This window comes from Watersipora subatra, chromosome 3 (assembly GCF_963576615.1).
Source record: "Watersipora subatra chromosome 3, tzWatSuba1.1, whole genome shotgun sequence".
NCBI lineage: Eukaryota > Metazoa > Bryozoa > Gymnolaemata > Cheilostomatida > Watersiporidae > Watersipora > Watersipora subatra.
In genome coordinates, this window is record NC_088710.1 from 51,853,681 (window position 1) to 51,866,584 (window position 12,904).

Sequence of the window (12,904 nt, forward strand, 5' to 3'; positions counted from 1 at the left end):
GTGTGATCTATTTGTATGTTATCTGTGTGATCTATTTGTATGTTATCTGTGTGACATCTGTGTGATCTATTTGTATGTTATCTGCGTGACATCTGTGTGATCTATTTGTATGTTATCTGTGTGACACCTGCATGACTTGTTTGTACATTGTCTATGTGACACCTGCATGACTTGTTTGTACATTGTCTATGTGACACCCGTATGGTCTGTTTGTACGTTATCCATATGACACCTGTGTGATCTATTTTTTATCTGCTTGCTATGATGTGTCATGTGGAATATTTAATTTGTTGTTACTCGGGTTACATTGTAGTGATTTTGTGTAACATGCTACTGTCAGACAATTTGTATATTAACAAAAAGTTAACATACAAAGTTAATTAACATGTACTAGTTAACTAACATGTTATGTTAGTTAACTAACATACATTAATTAACTAACTATTGTATTACAATAGTTAGTTAGTCTGCACGTTAACTGATAGCTACTTGTAAACTGTCTGATAGTTATCAGTGTGCTAACTGATAATTGTTTTTAAGATATCTGTTAGCACACTGTACCAATACTGTATCAATCAAACATACCATAGAAGCACCATTCAAGAAAATTCTTCGCACTCTATTGTCATTTTGCGTGACATGTAGATGTATGTACATGTAATTTGCTAACAAAACTACTTACTCTCCTCAGTTATGGCTTAGATGACAGCTTTAATTGTTAGTGCTCTACTAACAGCTATTATTCCTAGTTTCTGCACTGGTTGGTAAACCTGGGATTGATGTGTATTATGTCTGATCTGAGAAGCGATAGTCGCAAAAAACATAATTCTTATTTCCAAACAGCCACTCTGATGTACTTCATTAAACGAGGCAATAAGCAAATTATTTGCTTTTAGCTGTTCACAATGACACAATTTCCTGTTACTTCTGTGGAAAATTATCAGTAAAACTAATTATAGTAACTTGTCTTTTTAAAAAACTTTCTACAGATAAGTTAGGAATATACAGTAATGACGCAACAAGAATATAAATTATTATAAGAAAAATACATTGAGTTCAGAGAACTTTTCACAAAGGTAATTTCAAATTATATCAATGTTTTAGTAGTCCTAGTGATTTCTTCGAGCGGCATCACATAATAGAGGTATTTGGTTTGTTTCATTAAACGAAACAACAATCTTGATACATTTTATGTAAGTAATAACTAGAGGAAAAGTGCATAAATCTATAAGGTTAACTCTGGGTGTGTCACAGGATGGCTGAGTGTCTGCTCGCTTTGGTACGGATTACTATCTCGACTCGCGTTTCCACCACTCGGCAGCAACTCCTTGTGCTGCTGAAGCTGAGGATAAACTTGACTATTGGTGTCTTCGGTCGGTCTTTTGGTAGTCGCTACATCTGCTGCATGTCGCTTCCGCCATTTCGTTCTGCGATTTTGAAACCACACCTGTAAATATTTCAGGCATTGTGTACCAGGTTTAGAAATATGTTACATGCCACAACTGACAGAGCACCAACTACCCCATGTGAAAGAGCATCAACTACCACATCTAAAAGCATGGAAACTACCACACCTGTGTAAAGACACAGTGAAAGGATTTCTAAAAGCGTGTCAAGTTGCAAACAGAATCACACCTAACTCAGACAAAGTCACAAAAATATAGTGAGATGCTTGTTTTTCAACATCGAGCAAACGCTCTTTATAGCAATGTAAATTTTTAGATTTATATTGTTTATTTTTCCTAGTTCGTCATTAATATTTCCTGCTATTTATTTGCCTCACCGCTATGTTACAACATTTAACAATATGGTATAGCCGTTATGCATGCGTAAGCATGAAGCTGTAAATGTCCTCTGATCAGCTCAGTGGTGAGCTCGCAGGAGGCTGCGCGTGCGCGATGTGCGTGTTCAAATGCGTCACATAATCCTCCAGATTTGTTATTATGTTAGGATGAAGCGCTTAAAAAGATTATTTGTCATTGGTTCCATTCAATCCAATGGGTGTGTCACAAGGCAATAGAAGACAATGCAGTCATAAAGCCTTGCCTCACCTTTTTTGCAGATTAAAATACTTTCCGTGTTTTCTAATAACTACATTACGGGTTGTGGTTGTTTAAATAACAACAGCCATTTAGCAAATAGTGTATAGTTGTGGTTTTCGTGCGCTGAAATATTTTATGAAATTGTGACATAATCTATAGAACATCCGTTTGGCGTTTCTATGCGGATGACAAATGTTAGATGTGAGCCAATCAAAACAAAAGTTCTTCGATGTCCACGCTAGTAGCTGTTGGTAGCTCAAGTACATCACAAGAGACACTAGCTAGTGTTATCTCATATTGTATGTATTGTACTCTTGTCATACGCACTTACAGTTTGGTCAAATAAAATCTAGTGTTTAGCTTTGAACTGCAGGGCTAGTGTTTTGCAAATGTTAAAGTTCTTATGCTACGCAAAGAAAAAGTAAGAAAAATGTTTGTTTGATTTCAAATTTATCCATTGTATGATTTCAAATTTATTTATTGTATAATCCATTTATATGCAACCTTTACTCCAGACAGAATAGATGGATTTATTATGAAGTAATCATAAAAGGCAACAGAATAATTCAATTAAATGTTTTGTTATAAAATACTCGATTGTAAAAAATTAGCTTATTCGTGTACAAAACTTAAGTTCTGAGCTACCTTTGATATTCATCTGATTGAATCATGATGTAATATGCAGTTTATAGAGACCATATGCAAAGCAATGGTAATTGTTTTTCAATAGAAGAGACAATTTCTATTTTGAAAGAGTTCAGCTAATAAAAGCATATTTAAAAAATCCAAGTAGATCTCAAATATTAACAATAGATACTTGATTAACTGCAGTACTGATAATTGATTGCAAGTGAAAAGAAATATTGAAGGTAGTCTGAGGGGAGAAAACCTAGTATGTGTTACAGGATATAGTCACATACATGTAATAGCCTCTCTACTATATATATGTATATTATAGAGAGGCTATTACTTTAGCTATATATATTATAGATATATATTGTAGGTGTATAAATATTGTAGGTATATATATTGTAGGTGTATATATTGCAGGTGTATATATTGTAGGTATATATATATTATAGGTATATACATGTATATTGTAGGTGTATATATTATAGATATATATATATATCTTATATATATTATAGATAGGTCCTATATATATTATAGATTATTATAGTTATAGATCTATATATATATATATATATATATATATATATATATATATATATATATATGTTATAGATATATTATAGATATATTATAGATATATATATATTATAGATATATATATATTATAGATATATATATTATAGATATGATAGGTTATATACCATATATATTGCATATACCGCTGAAAAACTGGCCAATAATGAGGAATGTTGTAAAGCTCACATTTAAGTTGACATCTCCAAATACAATATTGTGTTGTCAGGTAGTCTATATGATGCGTTGATAAAGGCTCATTATTACATTAGCAGAGCTTCGGTAAGTTTTCCTGAATTTTACTACTATTAGTAATGCAACACATCACAAACTTCCATGCGCCCAGCGCAAATTTGTTCTCATTATCATCAGGTGATTGAAAAAGTAGGATGGTGACATTCTGAGTAACTATGACGTGTTTAATCTGACGTGGTTATTTTGCGTTTTATATAGGGTACAGTTAGAATTATTCTTATGGTTAACTTCAAGTTGGTGAGAATTAACTTGGTTCGGTGTAGTCTCTATTTTATGGCTGCACCTTTTGCTGAATGACACTAATGTGAATCTATGAACTAGTGTATTCTCATTTCCTTTTTGTAAAATTATTATTATATGAGTATAACCTGGCACCCAGTTTTGATCAAGTATTTTAGTTTTGAAGTCAGGTAATACTCGAGTATGTATGATAAATATTAAAATAGAATTAAATTTGTTTACCATGATCTTCAAAGGCATTGCTTGTGTCATATCATGATTATTTTAAATACACATTCAATGTCAACAAAACCTTTTCTTTCTGCTGAAAACTTTATTTTAAATATAAATTATTTCCGAAGCAAAAGCCTCCAAGGCGTACATTTAAATGGTGTCTGCTTAAGAAAGTTTACAATACTTGACTTTAGATATGCGAAGAGACTCCTCACTCTATTCTTGTGAAACATCCTATAAAATCACCTCTTTATATTTAGTCAATGCAAGCACATCAAATGCATAGTCATTTAAATTGCCATTGCACTGCCAACTTGTCATTGACGGTTGTATAATGCATCAAGTCTAATGAACACGTTGGTCTACAGTTTAGAGAAGAAACTGTCACATCTACGGTTGGCTAAGAGTTAGTTTCAATTGATATAATATATAATACCTATTCAATATAATTCATTTCCAGCACAAGCTGATTTCATTTGAGAATCGCTTTCTGATGACAACGACATGACTTCACAAAAGCAACTATTTAGTTAGGGGCAAAAAATCCTTGATTATTAAAATGTTAAATTTATGGAAGACCTATGGTGTGAGTTGAAAATGTTTTTTTTAAACATTTTAGGGTAATTCATTAGCTAACTAAGTCTATCGGAGACTGCTTAAGGCTTGTTTAATGCATTTCAAAAACAAAAGCCCTTCTTTTTGTAATAGCCTGAGTTTCATCCTTCAAGTGTAACAGTTATCTCTTTTATCAAAAACACAGCAGTATAATAACTGTACACTTGCTATTACAACTACACACTGTTGATTGTCTATAATTGATAACTGATACGCTGACAACCCTTCTATAATAAATAATTCGAATAACGAAAATTTTGCTAAGAATGTCATGGCCTTGACCCCTGACTTAAGTGGATTCACATCAGCCGTAAATGCGGCCGTTGTGTTGATTAGTCACGTTGACACGCATAAACACAACAGATGTCTACTTTATGTATCTGCTGTGCATATTGTTGCTGTGCGCTTCCATCGAAGATGTTTATGTCACGCTAGTGACATAGTTAAACAGGGTATATGACCAGAGTTGAACTTAACAGAGACTACTGACTAAGCACCCGTGCTGTGATTGGTTAGTTGAGCCTCCATAGTACTTCACTAGTGTTACATGCTACGAATTTTTGAGTTTCGAAGTTGTGGTTATGATTGTAGGAATGAGGAGGATGAATTTACATGATACGCAAGAGTGGTCGCACCACTCGCAATTATTCGTAGCTGATGAGTTTGCGTGCTACGAAGAAATTGTCATACAACTCCGCGTTTTCTATACTAGTCTGTTGCGCTTTTATCTACAACGGGGCGTATAATTTATATCGTGGCTGGCACTCCTAAAATGCGTTTAAGGTCAAACGTCAATGTCAAAGCGTGTAAGAAATTTTTTTTTTTAATTTCGGCATTAATATTTTTTATTTTGAAGATAATATTTTTAAAACATGTGACTTAGAAACAAAGATGCTGTAAGGACTTCACTAATGAAAACGATGAAAATCCAACCTCGGATCGCAAAGATTTCTATGTGTAATAATACGAATATCAATGTTTGCATGATACGCAGTACTTTGTTGTTGCTACGATGTTTTCAAAAATACCCTCCTTTGAAACGGAGGTTTGAATCGCTTTGAGGATTTAAAGATTTGACGTTTTAAACCATATACATGCTACGAAGATGAAAATTACGAAAAAACTTCGTAGCATGTAACACTGGTGCTTGTGAGACATAGTTAAGCGCTGTTGGTGTGGCTAGGGGTTCGAATGAATTTTAAGGAGGGCCCTGCTTACCTTTTGATTTATCCTACAACTAAATTCAAGTTCTGTCTACAGACAGTTTCTACAGTTAAAAGCCTATATGATGGAAAATTGAAAAATTTAGATGGTTTTGTATCACTAAATCAGCTAAAGATCGGCATTCCTGCATTTGTCTCCTTATTATTTAAATTTACAAAGTTAGAATAGTACTATAAGCTTTGCTGACTTTTACAATTTTATTCAAAATATTGCAATAATAATATAACAGGATTAGCAGAATCCCAACGGGATGGTCCAGCCCTTAAAAGACAGTTGCTTCAGTGACAAATCCGATGAGCGGTTGTATTACGCTGGTTAGGCAAGGTTCTGCGATAATACAAAAGCAATGCCTTCAATAAACACCCTCATTTACTGTTTTCAAAAGAAAAATTTCCATGAGTAAAGTAATCTAAGCAAACACAAAGCTATTAATCCCATAATAACTTCTTATAGACATGTGAAATTTAAATAGAAATATTTTTCTTCTTTTGCAAGATGATTCTAAATTTTATATTGACCAATCGCAATGTTACAATACCTTTTCAAGTCAAGAAAAAGGATTAGATTTGTAAGCTTATTTCACAGAATAATGTTAAGCTAACATACCAGTGTAAAAACAAAAACCCTACAGTTGGAACTGTTCACTTCTTTATTTGTCTATCAATTTAAAATTTGCAAGTTGTTAATATTTCCATTGATATCAGGATAAGACATATTAGTAGACCACCACATACATGGCTGGTTTTAAAAATGATAGAAAATTATTGCCATAATACGAACTTGCAAAGTTATAGCAATGCATCCAACAATTTATCTTAGTCATAACTGAGAGAGAGAGCAATGATAAAAGGTTTAAAGACAAACTTGCAAAAAAACTTAGTAAATTTTATCAAAATGTATCAGTATTTTCTATCAATTGCGGTTGTTTTTGATGTTTGAGGTGATCCGATTGCTAAGATGTTTCAACATTAAAAGTTATAAAACTTGATCGCGATTACAATGCTCAGATCAAACAAAAATGCGATTATGACGTTTATAGTTGCAAATAGATCGAAAGAATGGAGACGCGTAACGTTGCAACTTGAATGCAATAGCTGATATCAACTATCACAACGATGACAACGCATTTTAACCGCAATCAAGTTTTATAGATTTTAATCGTGAAACATCCTGGCAGTCAGATCCCCTGAAACATCAACAACAATCACAAATGATAGAAAAATACTGATATTTTCTGATAAAATCTACTAAAACTTTGTGCAAGCTCATCCTTCAGATATGCATATTTTGTAATAATTTACTGCTTTACCAATTGGTATCTCTTGGCAGAAAGAAGTATTAAAAAAATATTTTTGTAAGAAAGTTATTTTTTTAAGTTGTGCAACTGTTAACAGTTTGAAGATATCAAATAGTAAATGTTATTCCTTAACAGATTTAGTGGTGATTTAGTTTAAGTACAAAAAATTATAGCAAATTAGTCTGAGCTGTAAAAGGTGAGCTTGAACCTCTTGACAGTAATCAAGGTTGGCTGCGGCTATTTAATACTGTTTTAGCAAGTTCACATAAACAATTAATCTATAGCTACCAACTCTGGTCACCGCAGTTGTCAGAATAATATAAATCAACGACCCTAATGACACACAGAGTTTATTGGTACATCCAAGCATGAAGCTTTTTATCAGCAATACATGTACACTGTTTATTGTGTCTGAATGTTTTCTTATTTTTTCTTTTTCTATATATTACTTAAAAATAATAATAATATGCAACTGCAATATTGTTTTCAACTTGTGCACCACTCGTTACCATAAGCGATATTAAAAACGTATGGAAAATGTACATAAAATGGTTGAGACAAAGTCGCCAGCTGTTACGCTGTCAATAAAATGATATCATAACTTCTCGTTTAGCTCAAAAATTGAGCTTGAGATATTTTGTTCAGTTGGCCGCATTAGTCTGAAAAACTTAAAGACCACCCTTATAGGAGAGTTGCCATGGCGATAATTTCTGTCACATTAGATTATCAATCAAACGATTTCACACACTGACGTCTCAATTTTGAAAAGGTTTCTATAAGTGCCTCCTGTTTTTATGTATTATAAAAGTTTTTCCATAATTATTTTCTGTTTGTCAAGTAGAGCGAGTGTATCATGGCAGCATTTCATAAAAATAAATTTAGAGAACTCATATTTAGCCAATAGTTTTCTTGTATAAACCCCTTTTTCTCCATTCTCATCTATTAGCAAATAATGTAATACAGCCAAACATGAAGCATATGTTTGACTCTACATGTTTGATTTTTTGGCTATAAAACAAATTAAGCTATTTAGTGTATTCTCATAGAAATATCTGATCTAGTATACAAAGATATTCCTGAAATAAATTAAATTGGTGTAGAAGCTTGACATTTCATAATTTTGATTAGAAGATGAGTGAATTTTTTTGTATAACAATCATAAATTGGCTGATTAAATCTTACTAAAGTTCCTAAACTTATGTCTTATTACTAAACTTCCATAAATGTATGTCTATAAATATATAGACATAAATACATAGAAATAAATACATAGATATAAATACATAGATATAAATACATAGATATAAATACATAGACATAAATACATAGACATAAATATATATTATATATATAAATATTTATATAACAAAATATATGTAACATATTTTATTTTCTTTCCCATTTGTTCATTATTTCGTGAGAAGCTGAATACGCAAGCTATCACCATCCTCCGTGTTATTCATAACTTTTAACCTGTAGGCTATTCCTATTGCAGAATTTCTCTGCTTTTTATGCAAATTTTTTATGTCTAGTTTTCAGATGTTATTTTTTAAATGTATTAGCACTTTATTATTATTATCTTATGACTTTATTACTAGTTTTAGTCTGAAATTCCTCAATTTTCTCACATCGTTTTACTGCACAAATTTTCTTTCAAATTCAGCAACTACCTTGCCTGAACATTGTCACTCTTTTACCAAAATCTGCAGAAAAAGTTATTAATTTGATTTACTGTGAATCATTGAGTTTTTGAAAACATGTATTTTTATAGCAAATCATTGTCAATTTTAATCAACTACTTCTGATCCATACAATAGTTTATGTTTATAGCAAACATTTGGTTATTATACATAGCAAAATATTATATTATACATAGCAAAATACTTTGGTTATTCATATATATTTTTAGACTAAAAAACTAATAAAAATGTCTCATTGTTTAATGATAAAAAACAAAAACAATTTTTCAGTCTACGAGCAGTCTGATAATCATGAAAAGTTTATTATTTGGCTAACAATTACTAACTTAGAGATCAGGTTTGATAAAAGTGTACAGTATAAAAAGTTTTGCTGTTCTAAGGCTAATTTACTGTAACTATTAAAAAGATTGGCTTATAATATTGACGTAAACAAATTCTGTTTATCCATATGAGGGTTATGTTATCATAAGATAAAAAACTACTGGTGAGTAAACTGTTTTACTTTCTTGCAATCCCTTTTAACATTTTTCAACTTATCAGTGCACACAGGCGCGCACACAAACACACTCACATACAGACACACAGACAGACAGTATAAACCATTGGCAGCTATAAACCAATATTGTTAGCCACCTACAATGTAGTTAAAAAATTATTTCACAAAAAATTATCTATTAAACATTTGTATGCCTATAATTCACTTCACTCAGCTTTACTTCAGTCCTTCTTGAAAAAGCTACTAAGTTTTTTTCCAATGGCCACTGTTTAAACGTTTTCAGTTTGAAGCTTTTGTCTATATCACACGCTAACCTATTTTTGTAAATTCTACAAGTTGTGAGCGGTTATTATGATAGGGGAGTTGTACAATCACTGCACATCAATAATGGGTTAAAGAAGACATTGCACTTGACTCAGAATGTCAAAGTAAACAGCTAGAATCAACTGGGTCATTGTTATTGAAGATAATGACTAGCTGGCAGCCGGGGAGGAGAAAAATTGAAGGTATACATAATTGAGGCACTATAATTAAGATTTGATTTACTGCGTCCTTGAGTCAGGGCCAGGCATTCCCCAGCTTTTATTTCATTCACTAGTTTCAGTAATCCTATGACTTTACACCTGAAAAACTTTTCCAAATATCAAAAGACAATAATGTTGCAAAAAATTCAACCAATTTCATTATTGCTTGTTTTTTGCCACGTATAGGCCTACTTGTTATTTTGTCTGTCATTCTGATTAAAAATTCAACTGCTAAAAATATATATGACAGCTTATGCGCCAAAAGACCTTTTGACAGATTATGTATTAAAATTTGATAGCAGTTTTTAAGCTGAATTTCTGAAAAATTATTTACCTCTGGTAAACTCTTTATGGAAATATCAAATAGTAAAATTATAGAAGTAGCGAACAGAATTAAACCAATAAATTCCTTATATTTTGTTCTTCTCATGAAAGATTTTATATCATTCAATAATTTACAGTAGATGCTCACTGAAATTTCTGATTAGAAATACATAAACAAAATGGTAACTAGAAAGCTGATTTAATATTCCAAAGAAAAATGATAGCAAAAACCTTAAGTTAATCTTTGTTTTATACAAAGATCAATGATGTGCCAAAATTTATTATTAGTTACAAAGTTAATTCTGATTATTATAAGCAGTAAATTACCAAAAAAATAGAAATAGCTGTTAGCTTCTCTGAGTTTCTCTCTGCTATATAGCTTTTTGTTTTTCCTTATTAAAATTTATTCGAAAACACTTCATTGAAGACACTTAACACCTTGCAACACGATAACATACATCAATTCATCTCCTGTCTTACCAAATTTGTCTATTTACAGAATAGGAGAGACAAAATTAATTTAATTCAGACATCTTATTATGGCAGTCCACTTGACAAAATGGTGTCAAACGGAACACTTCAATAGCGCACACGTAATCACCACGGGCCAGCTGTTCACCATGAGCTGATATTCAGTCAGTAAATCCTAAGAAGGGGACCCTACCTTCACTTGGCTCTCTGTCATTCCAAGAGCAAATGCTAGTCTCCCTCGCTCCGGACCAGCAAGATATTTTTGTTGTTCAAAAGTTTTTTCTAACGCAAAAATTTGAGAGCCAGTAAATGTCGGTCTAGTGTTCTTCTTTTTACTGTCTTTTCGGTCAAGAACTCCCATAGCACCTGCGGACAATAGAACACTGGTTCACAACACTTTCAGAATATGATATTTTACAAAAAAATAACTTGTCGTCTCAAATTCAATTTTGCAACAGACAATTAAAATAACCGTTACTGGTTATTGATCATTTCTTTTTCTAGCATTGTTGGTGTTATGTATAACGGAAGTCTGAAAATGTTTGATAACTCTCAGGTCGCAGCGGTCACTCGCTGTGCCTGTGGCCAGACTATAAATTTCTATTAATCAACCACAAATGGATTTTCAGGTATCTGGCAATTAATAAATTATTAGGCAACGGGGATCCCGAGTGACACGTACTGCTGCTATATTCCCATTCAACCAACTGACACCTCTGTGGTTTCTTCTCTTCAATTTATTTTTATCCCGCCATTCTAGATGGTAAGCATGAAATATTATTGTTTTGAACTCTAAAACATCTGTAATTCTTTTCCAAGAGCTCAACTCAAAAATTGCTTGAAGTTTGTCTGTATAAAATATTAAAAATATCCTTCTCATGTTCCTGTTAAACATCCAATTCTACTCAGCTAGAGTTGTGATATGAAAGTTCTTTTGTTTTTGTTCAAACGAATAAACATACTTGAATGAAAAAAAGTAATTGCTAGATACACCAGCTCAATGGATGTCTGAAAAGTATGAATCAAAAACATATTATTTTATATAGCAAACAATCTGTGGAATAGGATAAAGCTTTATTTTTTATTGTTTTCATTAACATATTTTTTAAACCGACTAAATAATGTAAACTCACCATGCTTACCGTGCCAGGGATTGGTCTGACCAGAAGACAACATTTGACCGTTACTAGCCCAGTTGTAAAGAGATCTGTTTGGAGAAACCTGCGCTTCCTTGCCATTTTGATTGAGTCCTATCGAGTTAGTATTGGTCTGCGCGCAACTGCTGTTGTTATAATATACTCCCTGTCCGATGCGCGCCTGCAGCTGTGCCTGAAGCTCTGGCCGGCCTAAGATATCAGTTATACCGTGAGGAGTTGCGTTTAGGCAGTGTTTCATCGAGTAGTAGGCTGCGGAGTTATAGTTGGCCATCGTCGTGTCTGTTGGGAGGCTAGTCGACCGGCCCGTCTTCATGTCTGCCATGCTGTGCAACGCCGCTAAAGGCGCCGTATTGACAGGAAATGGTTGACGAGGGTTTCCTCCATGAGCGTCAGCGTAAGAGAAATAGGTGTCAGGGTTGTGCGAGAGTTGTTGTTGCTGCTGCTGCTGATAGGCCAACATGTTGTGCTGTTGCTGCGTCATCGGCTCATTTGTATTCTGGTAGTCCAGCATATCAAAGGATTTCTTTACTTCTGCATTTACTGCCAACAATGAAAAACCTAGTAAATTCCAGTTTAAACCTCTTTCAAAATGATCTGGAAGCCAAAATGATCAAGCCTAGAGCTTATATCATATAATAAGTACAAGCTCTAGCAAATGGTGTGCCGACATACAGATATCCTCGCTCGATGTCAGCCTCTAAAGTGATCTGCAGATTTTGTTGTGCTACGCTTTTCATGTGGATATTGATTGATAGACAGGTCTGTCGTGCCTCAACACAGACGGATTATGGCGTTCAGCTCACATCATATGAATATATATATGAAGACTGAGCCTGTCAAATACTGCAGGAAGATTTGCAGGTGCAGTCGGTAAGATTATATGCGGAGATAGACTGACTGAAAACCAATAAGCCTCAGCTAAACCTTTTCTGTATTACACTGCAGTTTGTGGCGTATATAGCTGCATTCACATCGCGTTTAAATTCTAGCCTCATGTTTTCAGAAGTTTGTGTGAAGCCATAAGAAGAATTTTGAACTTGTGTGTCGATAATCTTTACATGCTCTTCCTGTAGGCGTGTTTGTTTAACGCCTGCGCCTGATTGGTCAGAGTATGGCATTTCTTGAGGCAGCATATCAGCC

At 33.2% G+C, this 12,904-nt stretch overlaps 1 protein-coding gene across 2 annotated transcripts; it reads right to left on the reverse strand.

Annotated features, from left to right (window-relative positions):
• Nucleotides 1–784: 784 nt before the first annotated feature.
• LOC137391279 (homeobox protein Nkx-6.2-like) lies at nt 785–12,525 on the reverse strand. Of its 2 annotated transcripts, none has more exons than XM_068077700.1 (3): nt 11,750–12,525; nt 10,801–10,973; nt 785–1,447 (listed from the first exon to the last, which is right to left on the reverse strand). In XM_068077700.1, exons 1-3 carry the CDS (start codon nt 12,273–12,275, stop codon nt 1,226–1,228), a joined length of 921 nt encoding a protein of 306 aa, XP_067933801.1. In that variant the 5' UTR covers nt 12,276–12,525; the 3' UTR covers nt 785–1,225. The 2 variants fall into 2 exon arrangements, with proteins under 2 accessions (XP_067933801.1, XP_067933800.1); XM_068077699.1 differs by having other exon boundaries at nt 11,741–12,525.
• Between the last annotated feature and the right edge of the window lie 379 nt (nt 12,526–12,904).

Excerpts from the sequence above, each read along its gene's own strand:
- LOC137391279 (XM_068077699.1), bottom strand. The coding sequence starts at position 12,275 with ATGCTGGACTACCAGAATACAAATGAGCCGATGACGCAGCAACAGCAC. Across the intron at positions 10,974-11,740 it reads TCCCTGGCACGGTAAGCATG|GTGCTATGGGAGTTCTTGAC; the intron begins GTGAGTTTACAT and ends TATTGTCCGCAG. Across the intron at positions 1,448-10,800 it reads TGACAGAGAGCCAAGTGAAG|GTGTGGTTTCAAAATCGCAG; the intron begins GTAGGGTCCCCT and ends AAATATTTACAG.